At 51.2% G+C, this 16,017-nt stretch overlaps 2 protein-coding genes across 3 annotated transcripts; one reads left to right on the forward strand and one right to left on the reverse strand.

Annotated features, from left to right (window-relative positions):
• Positions 1-86: 86 nt before the first annotated feature.
• LOC127017065 (tubulin alpha-3 chain-like) lies at positions 87-4,357 on the forward strand. Of its 2 annotated transcripts, XM_050899144.1 has the most exons (4): positions 87-145; positions 1,876-2,086; positions 2,277-2,425; positions 3,198-4,357. In XM_050899144.1, the coding sequence occupies exons 1-4, from the start codon at positions 143-145 to the stop codon at positions 4,167-4,169; spliced, it is 1,335 nt and encodes a 444-aa protein (XP_050755101.1). In that variant the 5' UTR covers positions 87-142; the 3' UTR covers positions 4,170-4,357. The 2 variants fall into 2 exon arrangements, with proteins under 2 accessions (XP_050755101.1, XP_050754302.1); XM_050898345.1 differs by lacking the exon at positions 87-145 and having other exon boundaries at positions 1,870-2,086.
• Positions 4,358-8,449: 4,092 nt separating this feature from the next.
• On the reverse strand, positions 8,450-15,353 carry LOC127016297 (tubulin alpha-3 chain). The gene is made up of 4 exons (XM_050897120.1): positions 15,317-15,353; positions 12,294-12,537; positions 10,816-10,964; positions 8,450-10,096 (listed from the first exon to the last, which is right to left on the reverse strand). Exons 1-4 carry the CDS (start codon positions 15,317-15,319, stop codon positions 9,116-9,118), a joined length of 1,377 nt encoding a protein of 458 aa, XP_050753077.1. The 5' UTR covers positions 15,320-15,353; the 3' UTR covers positions 8,450-9,115.
• Positions 15,354-16,017: the final 664 nt, after the last annotated feature.

Here is a 16,017-nt window from a genome sequence, read left to right on the forward strand (position 1 = left end):
AGGAGGGGGCGAGAGGAGGGAGCCCTTTAGCAGAGAGCCCAGCTCTACCCGCTATAAAAGGCCCACGAGGGAGGCAGGCAGGGTGTGTTCTCAGTGTGGTGGTGGTTGTGATTGTGTTGAGGAGCCCAGGTGGTTCAGAGCCATGGTGAGTAGCTGTGGGGCTTGGACTTGCTCTCTGATAGCCATGGCTGGTCCTTCCCAGCTCTGTAGGAGGGTGAAGCTGGAGGTGGCTTTTCTTTGCAGCTGGGAGAAGGTGTCTTGCCCTTGGCTGTGGGTTTTCCTGGGGGTGAAAGTGGTTGTGGCTCTGGAGGAGCATGTGAGCCCTGGAGAAGGGGCTCCTGGGGGTGCAGAGCTTGTGCTTGGGAGCTGGTCTCCAGAGCTGGGTTGGCCTTGCAAGCCTGGTGTCCATCTCTTCCTGGCCTGGGGAGGACTACCCTGCTGAGATGCCTTCAAACCTGCCTGTCCCTGTGCATGAAGACACTTTGAAGGTCTTGCTGATGGCATCTGACACAAGACTCAGCTAGGTGCCCAGCTGCTGCTGCTGTGGGGCTGAGGCAGACCTGGAGCAGGGGATGAAGGTCTCTCCTTGTGAAGACTGGCTCAGCATCCATGTTCTGGCCCTGGTGTGGGAGATTAAGGCTGTCCTGGGACTGTTTGTGTAGGAAGAGAAATGCAGTGGTGGCTGTGGGCTGATACATCAGATATCGACCCTCTGCTTCAGCGTAGGATGTTGCTGCCTTGTTTCTGTGCTTGTTTCCTGCTGTGCCAGGCTGCCTGCCCAAAGGTAATTTGGAGTTGCTGTGCTGGGTCTCCAGCCCAGTGTCCTGCCTAGGCCACAGCTAAAAGCAGGTGGTGAGGGCAGGCTAAGCCTTGGGTAAGCCCATCTGAGACTCTTCTATCTTGTAGCTCAGGGCTTCCTGAATTGGATGTGGTTTTTCCCCTAGTAAGCCTCAGTGGAAGTCTCTAGTCCAGTCTCTCTGACCCTGAAAGCTTGGTTTTCACAGCCTCCTGTGTCAAGGAGTTCAACAGCTTAGCCACACTTTCTGCATGGGGTCTCCTCCCTTTGGTTCAAGCCAAGAGCAGTTGCTTCATGCGGCAACTGCTAGTCTTGTATGGAGAAGGTGAAGAATTGCTCCCTGCCCATCCTCGCTTGGATCCTCTCTAGCTGTCTCCAGCCAGCTGATCCTGCATGCCTGTATCTAGTCTAAATGGAGATGAGAAACTGCTCTGACAGTCATTTGAAGCCCAACAGCACAGGCTTCTCCTGTCAGAGAGAAGCAGGGGTCCTCTGCGGCTGCCCCTCTGGGTGGGGAGAGGTCTGCCTCTACCTCCTTGAGAAGGGAATGGCGGAGAGCGTTTGCACTGCTGTCTAAGGCTGGCTGGGCTGAATCATTCCCTCCTCTCCAGCTGAGGGCACCAGGTGAAGCACCAGGGAAGGCTGTCCCTGTCCTGTCTTCTGCCCCAAGGCAGGATCAGCAGAGCAAAGAGAAGAAACCATGAGCAGTTGGACCTGACAGCTATCATGGACAGCTGTAGGTTCAGCTTGGTGGCTTGCTTCTGGGAACAGGGCTGTTGAGCAATGTCATGACAGTGCTGGGATGCAGAGGGACCTACTGCAATCTCCCACCAAGGCAGATGCAGAGATTAGGGCATTGCAACCTCTCTCTGAAGGGCTAATGCTTTTTGTTCCTCGTTCAGCAGCTCTTGGGTGCCTGCTATGGAGAAAATGCCCTGGCTGCCACCAAGCTGGGCTAATGCTCCTCTTGTCCACAGGTTGTTGGCTGTGTGCTCTATAAAGACACCCAGAGGTGCCAGCTTTAGTCTAATTCCTCAGTGCATGTTCCTAACCTCCTCTTCTGTCCCTTCCCCATGCAGAGGGAGTGTATTTCTGTCCACATCGGCCAGGCTGGTGTCCAGATGGGCAATTCCTGTTGGGAACTGTATTGCCTGGAGCATGGGATTGAGCCAGATGGCATTGTCTCCTCCGGGCAAGCAGACTCTTCCTTTGGGACCTTCTTCAGTGAGACAGGATCAGGGAAGCATGTGCCCAGAGCAATATTTGTTGACCTGGAGCCCACTGTCATTGGTAAGTCATGGAAGGTCTCCAAACCCTTGGGGGGGATACCTTCTCCGACCTGAAGTGTAGTGTTTAGGCCACCTAAACTGCTGGTGAGGCTGCCAGCTTCCATGTGAAACTGCATCTAAATTAGTGCAAGTAACTTGGTAGACAGTGGATCTTGTGCCAGTGACACTCATGAGACCTCACCTTCCTCCAGATGAGATCAGGACTGGGACCTACCGCACGCTCTTCCACCCGGAGCAGCTTATCAGTGGCAAAGAAGATGCTGCCAACAACTATGCTCGGGGCCACTACACCATTGGGAAGGAGATCATTGACTCGGTTGTCGACAGGGCTCGTAAAATGGTAACAACCCTGTGGAGGGTCTTCTGCATTAGCACTCTGGTTGCTGTTGCCCTGGCCATCAAGAGATGCAATGCGGGGGGAGGGCAAGCAGATCTTGGTCAGCTTGACCATGCCACTGTGACCTGGAATGACATGATGGGATGCATGGGAATGTATGTCTTGCTGGTTGGGACTTGGGGGAAAACAAGGGGCTAAAGATGCCCCCAGCTTAAGCAGGAAAACAAGCAGCTGTGACTTAACTGTGCAGGCAAGATGGCTTTCTCCAAATGGGTGTAGTGTCTGCTGTGTCAATCCTGACCCAACATCTCATCCCAACCAATGTCACAGCTCAGCTTCTGGCTACTGTCTCCCCTTGGGCCTCTCCTCCCTTGTGTGGTTGCCTCTGGAGTATGAGGTTTCACCCACGTAGACCCTCAGAAGTGCTGTGATAACACTAAAATATTCTTGATTTAGGTAGAACCTCTTAGTGGCCTTCAGACTTTTCCTAATCTCCTTGACTGCTAGTATCATGGGTCTCTGTCTGACCCAATATGTCACTCTCAGGCTAGGCCTTCCTTCCTGCTAAAAGAGGAGATAACTTAAAAGCAGCTGCATTTGCTGGGTCTAGCAGATCTCACCTGTTAGAAGTGGAAGGTGTGTGTAAGCAGTGGTTAAAAAAAAAAAAAGCCTTAAACTTGATGGTTGAACACAGTACTTTAGCTTAATTTAAATCCAGTGAGACCAGAGTAACTCCAATAACTTAGTCCTTCTGGTCTCTTCCTCGGTGCTGCAGACGGACCAGTGCAGTGGACTCCAAGGGTTCCTGGTCTTCCACAGCTTTGGGGGAGGCACAGGCTCTGGGTTCACCTCCCTCCTCATGGAGCGGCTCTCCGTGGAGTACAGCAAGAAGTCCAAGCTGGAATTCTCTGTGTACCCAGCCCCGCGGGTCTCCACAGCAGTGGTGGAGCCCTACAACTCCATCCTCACCACCCACACCACCCTGGAGCACTCAGACTGCTCCTTCATGGTGGACAACGAAGCCATCTATGACATCTGCAACCGCAACCTGGACATTGAGCGTCCCACCTACACCAACCTCAACAGGCTGATTGGGCAAATCGTCTCCTCCATCACGGCCTCCTTGAGATTTGATGGTGCTCTGAATGTTGACCTGACTGAGTTTCAGACCAACCTGGTGCCCTACCCACGAATACACTTCCCGCTCACAACCTATGCACCCATCATCTCAGCAGAGAAAGCCTACCACGAGCAGCTGTCGGTGCCAGAGATCACCAACGCCTGCTTTGAGTTCTCCAACCAGATGGTGAAATGTGACCCACGCCGTGGCAAGTACATGGCATGCTGCCTGCTGTACCGGGGCGACGTGGTGCCTAAGGATGTGAACGCGGCCATTGCAGCCATTAAAACCCGCCGGTCGATCCAGTTTGTGGACTGGTGCCCCACAGGCTTCAAGGTGGGTATCAACTACCAGCCTCCCACGGTGGTGCCTGGAGGAGACCTGGCCAAGGTGCAGCGGGCTGTCTGCATGCTGAGCAACACCACGGCCATTGCGGAGGCGTGGGCCCGCCTGGACCACAAGTTTGACCTGATGTATGCCAAGCGAGCCTTTGTGCACTGGTACGTGGGGGAGGGCATGGAGGAGGGGGAGTTCTCGGAGGCTAGGGAGGACCTGGCTGCCCTGGAGAAGGATTATGAGGAGGTTGGAAGGGACTCGGCAGATGGAGAGGAGTATGATGAGGAATAATATTCTTACCTGTGGGAAAGCAGTTTGGATGAAGCTTTTTGTATCCTAGTCTTGCAATTCCTTCCAGAGAAGGGAGTTGTGGCCTGGGTCTGAGGAAATGTGACTTGGAAGCTCTGCAGCTTGGCCAAAAGCAACTCTTTGGTCAAGACTTGTATATGCACAGTGTTGGCTGAATAAATGTTGACCAGCAAAACATCTTCTCCTGTCTTGATGTGCCACCTAAATGGCTTGGGGGGCGCTTGGGGAGGCAGGGTGTGTGGTGCCTGCAGGGTGGTTCCCATGTTGCCTTGGTCACTGCAGTCCTACCTGTAGGGCTTTCCTGCTTGTAGATGCTGGGGTGAGCCCTGTGAACTGGGGTGGAGGACAGCACGATGTGAGTCATCTGCCCTGGGGTTGAACTACTGTGTTCAAATGAACATTGAGTGATGATCCATTCAGGCACTGGCTGCCCATGGCCTCTGTGTAGGCTCAAACACAGCCGGCTCTGGGTTTTCTGTTCTGCAGTCTGCTCCAAGGCATAGCAGGGAGTGGGATCAGGTTTCCCTGGTCCCCCTGTTGCCATGCAGAGCCCTGCTAAAGCAATCCATGTCCTGCTGCTAGGGCTGGGCCTGCCTGGAAGTCTAACTGGAGTGGAGATGAGAATTCAAATACCTTGGCTGTCTGGCAGGCCCCTGCAAAAGCACCCAAACCATGTCCTAGCTTGAAGTTCTAAAGCAAGGAGCTGTCAACCCACTTAGACTTTGTCCCTCTTGTGCTGGGTGACGGCTGCTCCCCAGACATGATGGATGCAAGAGCCCCTGCCAACAGCTAATGAGCTGAAAAAGGGGATTTAACTTGATCTCTGCAGGTCCCCTGGACTGCAGCAGGTTATTTCTCCACTGGGGAGTCTCCTCCCAGTAAGTGATCCAAGAAAAGGAGCTGGCTGGGATATGGTGGGGAAGCTGGATCTGCAGTCAGGCTATAATTGAAGGGCTGACAGTGTTGGCTCTGGGTTGCACTGGAGGAAGGCTTAAACAACCTGAGGCAAGGGTGGGGGGGGTGGTTATTGTTAAAGCCTGTCTCCGCTTGCTGGGCTCCTGGGAGTGTGGCAATCTCCCAAGGTCAACAAGGTGGGAGCTCCTAGGGGCTGTCTCGCCTCCAGTTGCCCTCTTCCTGGGGGAGCAATGCTGCTTGGACTGGTGGGACTGGCAATGTGATGACTGCAGAAGAGGGAATGAGCTCTCCTGTGCCTCCTTTGAGCCTCCCAGGACCTCTAGATATAGCTTTATGCGCTGGGAAATGCCTCTCTGCAGAGGGCTGATGTAGACCCCAAAATGATGCCCAAACCTTTGTCCAGGAGGGGGGAAAAAAAGAAGGGACAAAGCAGAAAGGAAGTAGCTCAGGCAGGTGCCATGCCAGCTCTGCCTTCTCCTCCTGGGTACTTGGCCAGGAGCTGAGTGACGGTTGCCTGATTTTTTTTTTTTGGTGGGGGGAGCTTTTCTTCTGCTCAGCACAGATGTCCTGGGATAGGGGTCTTGTCTTGGGGTTCATGGTCTGTCCTCCTTTTGGTCCACTGGCAAAGCAGGTCATCTCCCTGCCCATAGCGCAGGGCTGCAGGAGGGAGGCACAGCAGCTGTACCGTGTCTGGTGGCCTGAGGTTGCATTTAGACCATCTCATTTTATGACACTGGAAGGGCTTCATCTCCATGGATCTGTTGAACGCTCTGCTTTCTTGGAGGGTAAACCTCCTGCTTGCAAAAAGTACTAATTTTATTTTTTTCTTCTCATTTAAATCTTCTGGTGTGCCTGATAGCTCTTGAATGCAGAGCTGTATGGTGTGAGCTGCTGCACAGCTCTCACCCATGCTGGGAGTGGAGGAAAAGTCTGGCTGTTAGTCCACTGGGGACACGTGCATCTCTGCAGCCACAGCACAGTCCTGCCCACTGCCCTGACAGCCTTGCAGCTCCATCAGGGCATTTTTGTGAATGCTCATGAGCTTCAGGCTCATTAGGTTGCGATGGCAGCAGGATCATTTCTATCACGTCTGTGTGCAATGGCCCTAAACTGGGCCCAGAAGTGATGATGGAGTGAGACAGTTTGTCCCCCAGCCAGATGAAGACCATGTCCCCATGTGCTGAAGACCAACCCCCCCTAAGCAGCCTCATCACCACTGGCCCCACCAGGACCATGCACAGCTTCCCCAACTTCTCCAGACACAGCTTTCGGCTTGCATCGGGCCGTGGCATGGAAGCAAGAGGCAGCAGGTGCTGCTGGATCAGGGCTGGATAGCACCAAGGAAGAGGGAACTTGCCCAAGACCTTGTGAGAAGTCAGTGGCAGAGCTCTGCAGGCACCTTGAGCCTCCTCCCCGCAGGACAACGATGAACAAATCTGCCCTGACCCCTGTGATCTACCCTTATTGCGGTAATCAAGTAGTGAATGAATGGTGGTGAACGGGCTGGAGCAATGTGGTGGAAACATGGATCCTGCAGGCTACTCCATGTGTTGCTTTTTTTTATGACCAGCTTTGTTATTCCAGCACACAGGTAGGAAAAATAAAGCTGAAGCTGTGCAATGAAGTGTGTGCTGCTCTTGGGCGTGGGTCTGGAGGATCTATTGCTCATGGAGGGGCCAAAGCATTGCCTATGGCCATCGAGTTGGAGATGCCAACTCCCCGGAAGCCATGGGATTGCCCTCCCTTCCAAGGAAAATCCTTTCCTGCCCTCCCTTACTGCATTTGTGGGAGGGCAGGAGCAGGTCTGTGCTGACAAATGTACAGGAATAATTGATTGCAGTAATAAAAAATTACACCAGTCCCGGTGCTGTGCTGATTGCTTTCCAAGCTGCAGGAGCATGTGGCTGGACTCCTGCCCTTGCTCAGCCACGTTGGGTTGGCTTGTGGCTCAAGGTGGGAGTGATCCTCACCCCATATCCACCCCAGGCTGCTGTCATTCACATTTTTGGGAAATTGAACGAGTGGCTTCCAGCCCCAGTTGTCTGTGGGGAATGGAGCCATCAGGGAAAGGTGGCAGCCCTCAAGACCATGCCTGGAAACGTTCCAGCACATTTACCTGTGGGCACAGAGACAGAAGTCATCTTTGCTCTTTTAAAAAGCATCTTTGAGCCCTGAACAGTCTCATTTCTGGCAAATGGAGCAGTTACCGTTCCCCTGGGAGGGTTATTGTCAGTGCTGGGGGCATGGTGTGAGGACAGCCAACTGGAAACCCAGGAGGTGGGTTGGCCCTGTCCCCAGGAATCAGGGGATGGAAAGTGGCCGCCTAGGGTGGACAAGAGGAGACCCACTCAGCCCCATGGTCTTTGGGCTGACCAGCTTCGGGGTGCCTCAATGGGCTCCATCACCCTAGCAGAACTGAAGATGAAGGAGAGGACCCATCAGATGAGGCAGGAGCTGGTTACCATCCCCAGAAGGACCAGCCTCAGAGGGTAGTCTGATGCTCGGCCTCCCCAAGAGCAATGGGACATACCTAACATTTTAGCTCAGGCAATCTCACAGCAGTGAGTTGAGCACAGAGGAGGCTTCAGCCCAACAGGGATCTTCCTAGGGGTCCATCTACTGCCTGTTCATGCTGTCAGCACCCTGGCTTTTTAGGCTAACCGCAGCCAACAATGAGCTCTGAGCTCCTTCCACCTCCATCTCCCAAGTATAGGACACAGCAGCACCTCCCCATCCCTCTAACCATTCCTGGCTGGATCTCCCAGTGCAACAATTCAGGAACATCTCCAGAATCATACCCCCATCAGAGAGAGGGCAGCTGTAGCTACAGGGCATGGAGGAGGTCTGGGGTGGGGGGAAAGACTGACTCCACTTTGAGACAGAGCCCAGCATTGAAATAAAGGGTGGATGTAGGGCTATGGTATACAACACACACAAAATGTAATGCAACAGCAATAAGCAGGGCACCTAGAGACTCAACGCAGCACAGAGCCAGCCATCCTCCTCTCCCACAGGCTTATGAACATGCCCTCTCTTTATCTTACCAGGGGCATTTCATTGCTTTTCCTCCTGAGTCACCCCATCACATGGACCTGGCTCACCTCCTCCGGGCAAACTCCCATCCCAGGCACATGGGACTGGTTTCACACTCACACCAGCTCCTGAGCAAGACCCCAGCCCAGAGCTACAGCACTACACCACCCAGGACTTGCTCAGGCAATTTCAAGCTTTACCAGAGATGGTGAGGAGGCAAAACCCCACCAGAAAGGTGGTCTTTACCCAGGCACCACTTCCCATTATGGTACTGGTCAAACTGGGGATTCCCTGCCTGCTCCCAGACATGTTTCCTCTAAGAACAGCATCCAGCTCCAGACAGACAAGTCCCTGCAGTATATAGGACACTTCCCTCACAGCAATAATTAAGGTTGATCATCCTCACAGATGGCCTAGCCAGAGCACACCCTTATCAGCATTGCTCTTCTCCCCAAGATGACATCCATGCAGTAGGGACCTCACTACACAAACACCCTGGTTAAATCCAAAGAACTCAGAGCAAAAAAAAAAAGTCTTTATTCAAATACAAAAAAAAAAAAAAAAAGACAGTTGCATAGAAGTGTACAGGTGCATTTCTAATTAAAAGGTGCTTTTACAGTAAAAGCCACAGCAAGAGTTTGCCATTTCAGCCAAAGCAGGCAGCTTGCAACATTCCCCTGGACTAGGAACCAGGATCCTCTGCCTAGGCAGGATGCATCCCCAACACTAAGTCAGGCACCTATTCAGCTTCACTCATCAATAAACAGCAGTGTGATAAAGCTCGAGACACCCATGCTACAGAAGTGCACTATGAGCACGTAGACTATGCAAGCAGAAAAGGTATAATATGTCAAACAGTAGCGTTGAGGTTCAGGACAGTCCTTTGGCACCTCCAGGCACTCAGGACCAGTTTAGCCTGATGACAGAGGGTTTGGTATTTCATCTGAGGTTTGACTTCATTAAGAACAGACTGCAGTTTGTTAATACTCATCCTCATCAGCCTCTTCTTCTCCATCTGCCGAGTCCCTTCCAACCTCCTCATAATCCTTCTCCAGGGCAGCCAGGTCCTCCCTAGCCTCCGAAAACTCCCCCTCCTCCATGCCCTCCCCCACGTACCAGTGCACAAAGGCTCGCTTGGCATACATCAGGTCAAACTTGTGGTCCAGGCGGGCCCACGCCTCCGCAATGGCCGTGGTGTTGCTCAGCATGCAGACAGCCCGCTGCACCTTGGCCAGGTCTCCTCCAGGCACCACCGTGGGAGGCTGGTAGTTGATACCCACCTTGAAGCCTGTGGGGCACCAGTCCACAAACTGGATCGACCGGCGGGTTTTAATGGCTGCAATGGCCGCGTTCACATCCTTAGGCACCACGTCGCCCCGGTACAGCAGGCAGCATGCCATGTACTTGCCACGGCGTGGGTCGCATTTCACCATCTGGTTGGAGAACTCAAAGCAGGCGTTGGTGATCTCTGGCACCGACAGCTGCTCGTGGTAGGCTTTCTCTGCTGAGATGATGGGTGCATAGGTCGTGAGCGGGAAGTGTATTCGTGGGTAGGGCACCAGGTTGGTCTGGAATTCAATCAGGTCAACATTCAAAGCACCGTTAAATCTCAAGGAGGCCGTGACTGACGAGACGATCTGCCCAATCAGCCTGTTGAGGTTGGTGTAGGTGGGACGCTCAATGTCCAGGTTGCGGTTGCAGATGTCATAGATGGCTTCGTTGTCCACCATGAAGGAGCAGTCTGAGTGCTCCAGGGTGGTGTGGGTGGTGAGGATGGAGTTGTAGGGCTCCACCACTGCTGTGGAGACCTGAGGGGCTGGGTACACAGAGAATTCCAGCTTGGACTTCTTGCTGTACTCCACAGAGAGCCTCTCCATGAGGAGGGAGGTGAACCCGGAGCCTGTGCCTCCCCCAAAGCTGTGGAAGACCAGGAACCCTTGGAGTCCACTGCACTGGTCAGCCTGCAGCAGAATAATGTATATTTACCTCTTTCTCTTAAGGACTGGTATAACTATCCCAAATAATACAGCAATAAATTCTGCTTAGAGCACTTACTGGCCAGAGTGCACCCAATCCCTAGGGTGGATTCACTCAGTATATCGCCCTACTGAGCATCTTAAGTATACATGTGTTAATCAATTGCAGCATTTCCATGGAGCTACCATAGGTAGCTCTGTATGGTCAGATGGAAGCTCTTGGCAAGTTGTTCCATTATCAGCTCCATGCATACCTTGGCACCCGAGAGGGGATGGGAGGTAGCATGTGGGTCCTAGACCCTTAGGAGACATCTTAAAAAGATTTCACTGACAGGCATCCAAGTATGTTGTTACAATCCTGCTTCACTCCTATCAAATGTGGAGTTTGGTCTTCCAGCCTGGCTATCGCAATTGCACAACCAGGGTGTGGCTTCCCTGTGGTCAAAAGTCCTTCTCCTCCATCTCTTAGGTCTAGTGCTGTGTCACTTCATACATGTGTGACATGCAATGACAGTTGCTTTTAGGGCAGATAGACAGGTTCAGATGGCCCCTTGCTTTACTGAGCCCCAAACCTAATCACAGCAGCAGCAGCCCTTGGAGCTCACAAAGGGGTTTTTCTTTTAAGACTTTTACCCCAAAACCAAAGTTTAATTGTATTGTCCATGGTGCGTTATTTTAAAGGGAAAGACTGTCTTTTCTCTTACCATTTTACGAATTCTGCTGAGGACAGTGTCTATAATTTCCTTTCCGATGGTGTAGTGGCCCCGAGCATAGTTGTTGGCAGCATCTTCCTTGCCACTGATGAGCTGCTCTGGGTGGAAGAGCGCATGGTAGGTCCCAGTCCTGATTTCATCTACACAAGGAGGAGCAGTCATGGAGAGCAGCACACAGTTACAGGTTCTGGACATTAGTGTGACAGAGTAAAACACATAGCAAATCTACCAGGAGCCCACGTGAGATGACGGTCATGGCATGGTTAGTTCAGACTGGGAATAATGGAAGGGGTAAGAATAACCCTGTCCAGGCTAATTTGTCAAGGTCCTACTATAAATCCTCCATCTTCGCCCAGCAGCTACCTTGAGATCCTAATGTAATTTGGCTTAAAGAGTTAGGACACTGCCTATGTCTCCAACATTATTGTAGGATTATAGTTACCACATGCAGCTTGTTTTTCTGCTTGCTGTAAAGCATCTTGAGGTGGCTGGAAGCACTACTTCCATCCTCTGCTCTACAGCATACTGAAGAGGAGACAGAGTGCCTCCAGTGTTGACGTTTCTGCTAGATATATCTGACCCAGCTTCAGGCACCTTATGAAGACAGTCATTAAGAGCAGTTTCGCTAGGCTCCATGCAGTCAATGAGGTCGGAGGCACCTCCAGAGGGTATTTAAACCCACTCAGTCTCAATATTGGATACATTTCATATTCTACTGGCTCGCTCACTAGGTTCCCAATTTAATGACTTAATAAGGTGCCTAAAAATTAAGTGGAACCAAAACAAAAGTCTACATTCCTTCCATTAGATGAAATAATGAGTCACACATCCTAGATGGTAAGATAGGAGCAAACAGTCAGTAGAAGCCTAGAAGGCAGAAGCAGGTAGATGAATGCAGGTGGTTAGGAGTCATTTCCACCAGTTCCTTGAGCAGAAAAAGAATTTGTTTTCTAGAAGGTACTCTAAATCAAAGTGCCACGATTGAGTCAAACACCCAGAGATCACTAAAGGAGTTGGGGCTGGAAGGGGAAGTAGAAAGCTTGCAGTAGCAAGATACCCAGTTTCCACAGAACCATGAAATGTGTAGCACCCATCAGCCCAAAGATGCTTCACAGGTAGCATTAAAACCAGATGTGCCACATCAGGTCATAGGATGGTGTAATTCAGTCCAGAGCCACTGAGGTTAATAAAGCCATGCCACTTTACACCTGCTGAGGATCCTGCTCAAGACAGCAGGTCTCTTAAAAAGAGGGATCAATTAAAGACAAGTCAGTGTAGTAAGAGTAATAGGTTTGTCACTCCCAGGCCCTTTTGGAAATGCAAACTCTGTCTCCTGATGGCTGGAGACATTTTACTAGAGCAGAGGAGTGGGAGCTGCTGGGCAATACGGGCAGCAACACAAGCCCCAAGTAAGAAGGGTCAGGAGTCACGATTAAAGATGCAACACCATCCAACTGTCCCACTATTACCAATGACGGTGGGCTCCAAGTCTATGAACACTGCCCGGGGCACGTGCTTCCCAGACGCTGTCTCACAGAAGAAGGTCTCGAAAGAAGAATCCACTTGTTCGGACTTTGGCTCCACAGGTTTCACCTGCTTGGGGCCAGGAATGGTCCCATCCGCCTGGATCCCATGCTCAAGGCAGTACAGCTCCCAGCAGGCATTGCCCATCTGCACGCCAGCCTGCCCGATGTGGATGGAAATGCACTCCCTCTGGAAGGGGAAATGGCTTGTTAAGGCGATTTTTAGACATCCTGTGACTTAGCACTAGCCCCCGCGGTTCTCGTTTGAGCCATTTGCTACTGCGGATGATTAGGGAAACAGGCAGCTTCCGCCCACCGCCGGGAGTTGGAGCAAGGATCAAACCGTGATCTGCAGGGCAGCTGGACACAGCCGAGCCGCACACATAGCATCCCTAGGAAGGGTTCTCCCAGCCCAGGGGAGGAGGAAGGAAGGAGGTGATGGGCTTCGTGCTGAGGCAGGAAGCAGCTGAGCAGCGCTGGCTCCTCACGCAATGCTCAACTGGCCCTGCCGTGGAGTGGAGCAGCTGTCAATCCCCTGGGTCCCAGAGCAATGGAGCATCAGGGACAACAGCTCTGGGCTCCTTGATCCAAAAAAAAAGCTCTGCACCAAGCAGGGAGAAGCCAAGCTTGGGAAACCCACAGCCAAGCTAGGAGTCACAGCAGGAAACGAGGCTGGAGGAAAGCAGCAGTTGCCCAGGGCCAGAACAAGGGCAGGCTGACACCTGGGGAGAGGCTCAGAGTCCTGATTTAACCAGGTCACCCTCCAGGAGCCTCTAACTAACTCCAGGGCAGTATTGAAGGTACTGGCGTCTTCTGGAGACTCTCTGGGGACTTTTGATGGTTGCACACTTCCCTGGGTAATTGGCATCTCTGCTGTTTCCACCACCCCAAGATCAAAGCACTGCTGCAGCAATGACAGAGGCTCATGTCCCAGCCCCCAAGCAGAGACTCCCAATTACTGCCATGCATGGCATGGGGCAGTGCTGCTTCCCAAGGGATCACCATGAAAGGGAGCTGGTGATCCCACCTGGGGATGGCAAGCAGTGCGGCTGATCCCGCTATTCGTAGCATTGATGGACAGCTTGGTTCAGGTCTCACCTCAGTTCACACCACAACCCTGTCCTACCCGGAGCTGGGAGTCTCCACAGATAAGCCAGCTCCCCTGCTCCAAGTAGCCCACCTTGAGCAGAGCATAACAAATGCCACGGACAGCCCAGTTGTCTCAGGGCTGAGAGGACACTCTGTGTGCGCACACCCCTAGGCATAACTATTCTGCCAGAGGGACTCCGTCCGTTGAAAGTCAGTACCTTCTAAGTAATGCTAGACAGTCCTGGGCAGCAACCACTTATGGCAGTAGCCATCAGGAGAAGGTTGCAATGCAACTTCTCCCCCCTAGTCTCCAAGCATGGATGTGCCAAGACATTTCTCAGCCCTCAAGCAACTCCAGTGGCCACCACGTGCCCAGGTCATCCACCGTAAAGCTAGACACCAACTGGATGAATGCTCCTGGTACCGCAGAGGGACACCAACCCCTTTACCCACAGCTGGCTAAACACCGCTTAATCCTGGTCTGGGCCAAGACCACCAGTTCTGCTGGGTGTGGAGGCTGTGTTTAAGTCCTCCCTCTCCGAGTTGATATTTGCACTATGTGGGAAATGCTGGCTGCCATTTGCCCATCCCTCTCAGCAAGATGGTTGCAATAGCTCCTCGCCACAGTTTGCAAGGGTCAGCGCCACAGCCGCTTCACCAGCACTAGCTGGGACAGCTGCTCCGCTCACTATCCTCTCCCAGCTCACTAGTCCCAGCACCTGCTTCAAGGGAGCACTGGTATTTTCAGCCCAGAGCACAGGGAATAGGAACCAAGGAAAAAAAAAAAAAAGAAAAAAGAAAAAAAAAAAAAGAGGGGCCTGGTGGAAGGAAGAAAGTGCAGCTTTTTTTCTGCAGGTTTTTCCCCCCCCACCCCAAAAATGCTAGAAGGTTTTTTGAGATCCCAGATCTCCAACATTTGCATCAAGATGAACTGCATTTTACAGACTCTGGCTATAGGCAGCCTATTGTTGTCCAGCTGATTTTCCCATTGGAAATACCATGTAAATGTTTAACTGTTTTATAGCCAAGACAGACTCTAGAAGTCAGCAGATAAAAGGAAAAGTTCAAAAGCTGGCTCACTAGGAGTTACTTTGAAGTTTTCTTCCCTTTGCAACATGCAAAGGGACACCATCAGATTTTCCAACAAGTTACTCTTTTGCATTCACAATAAGGTGACAGTTGTGTTATTCTTTACAAAAAGTTTCAGCTAGATCAGCCAGCACTGTTCAGGGTTGCAGTTTTTTTAGTAACCAGATCAATCCACTTCAGTTTCACAGCTGCAAACTCTTTAGAGCAAAGATTCAATTAAAAAGCTAGAAGGAAGGGGCAACTTTATTCATTTAATATTTAATCCCAAGGGTTTGTAGCAGACAAAGGCAACATGGCAGCTCACTCCCAAGGAAAAAAAACCCTAAAGGTCTCTGCAAGTTGCACTGGTTCCCTGTGGCAGTGCAAGAGTTGAAGTGTTAAACTTTGGGAAAAGGGCCAGCAGTGTCAAAATTTAAACTTTAGTCTGTCACATAGTTGTGTATCAAGATATGCTGGTTCCCAAAAAAAGTAAAACCCAACTTGCATTAAAGAGACAGAAACTTTGCAACTCTACAGACCCCACCTCAGGAGCTGCAAACTCAGTGAAAAGCAGCAAGAGGCCACTTAAATAGCTCTTCTCCAACCAAGTCCCTCACTTTTCCCTTATAAGGCACAAACTTTGAATCAATAAACCATAAGGTAATCAGCAATTAAACAAAGCTGTTTGGAATTAACATCCCCAAGAGAAAGGAGAGGAAAAGAGCAAGCAAGCTGTTTAGCTCAGTACACTTGGAAAATATACAATCTATATTTTAAGTTCAGACTAATACAAATACAAGGCATGCTCTTACCATGGTGAGACTGGAGGCTTGCTAAGATCTAAGCAAAACAGCTGCTGCCTCTGCCTCTCCCTGCAACTTTATAGCCCAGGAAGGCTTGACTCCACCTGAATATAAAGAAGCTTTCTGCTAGCTTAAAGGAGCAGAGCTCCTTTTCCTTTGCATCCCTAGAAATAGCAAGGGATAAAATGATCTATTAGTGTCCAGCTGGTGCAATTTCTGTGATTAAACAGTCTTGGGTACAGTGCAATGTGAACTTTTTTCTTATTTTTTTTCAAAGAGCCTCAACTGGGAGGAAAAAAAAAAGTAGATGCCAAAGTTTGGGTTTCGCTGAAAAGAAGGAAACTCTGGGGAAGTTTGTGTGCCCCCATATGATTCACTTTATCCAGCAGAAACGATCTTCCCCTTATCATTATTCAGAGCACTGCCACTGATATGCTATATCTTGTCTATTTTTAGACACGATCCTGCAATTTTTGGTCTTTGTTCCATAGCCCCCCTGACCTTCGGGGGATTCTGCTGACTTTGGCACCTCTGGGACATTCAGGTGTAGGCTCAGACCCTCAGTTTGCCTTACCTGCTGGCCATTAAGGGTTCATTTTGCCCTCCTGCCAAGAGCTGACATAAGGACCCAGACAGTTTTGGCCCCATCCTGCAAATGGATGTACGTACGTCTTTAAGACTGCTCTGGATCTGCCCTTAAGTCTCAGTAC

Source organism: Gymnogyps californianus, chromosome 1 (genome assembly GCF_018139145.2).
Source record: "Gymnogyps californianus isolate 813 chromosome 1, ASM1813914v2, whole genome shotgun sequence".
In the NCBI taxonomy this organism is placed as follows: Eukaryota; Metazoa; Chordata; class Aves; order Accipitriformes; family Cathartidae; genus Gymnogyps; species Gymnogyps californianus.

Coding starts and splice junctions, on each gene's coding strand:
- LOC127017065 (XM_050898345.1), top strand. CDS start 1,870: ATGCAGAGGGAGTGTATTTCTGTCCACATCGGCCAGGCTGGTGTCCAG. Junction 2,087..2,276: donor CCTGGAGCCCACTGTCATTG/GTAAGTCATGGA, acceptor ACCTTCCTCCAG/ATGAGATCAGGACTGGGACC. Junction 2,426..3,197: donor TCGACAGGGCTCGTAAAATG/GTAACAACCCTG, acceptor TCGGTGCTGCAG/ACGGACCAGTGCAGTGGACT.
- LOC127016297 (XM_050897120.1), bottom strand. Junction 10,965..12,293: donor CTTGGAGCCCACCGTCATTG/GTAATAGTGGGA, acceptor CTCCTTGTGTAG/ATGAAATCAGGACTGGGACC. Junction 10,097..10,815: donor TCAGCAGAATTCGTAAAATG/GTAAGAGAAAAG, acceptor ATTCTGCTGCAG/GCTGACCAGTGCAGTGGACT.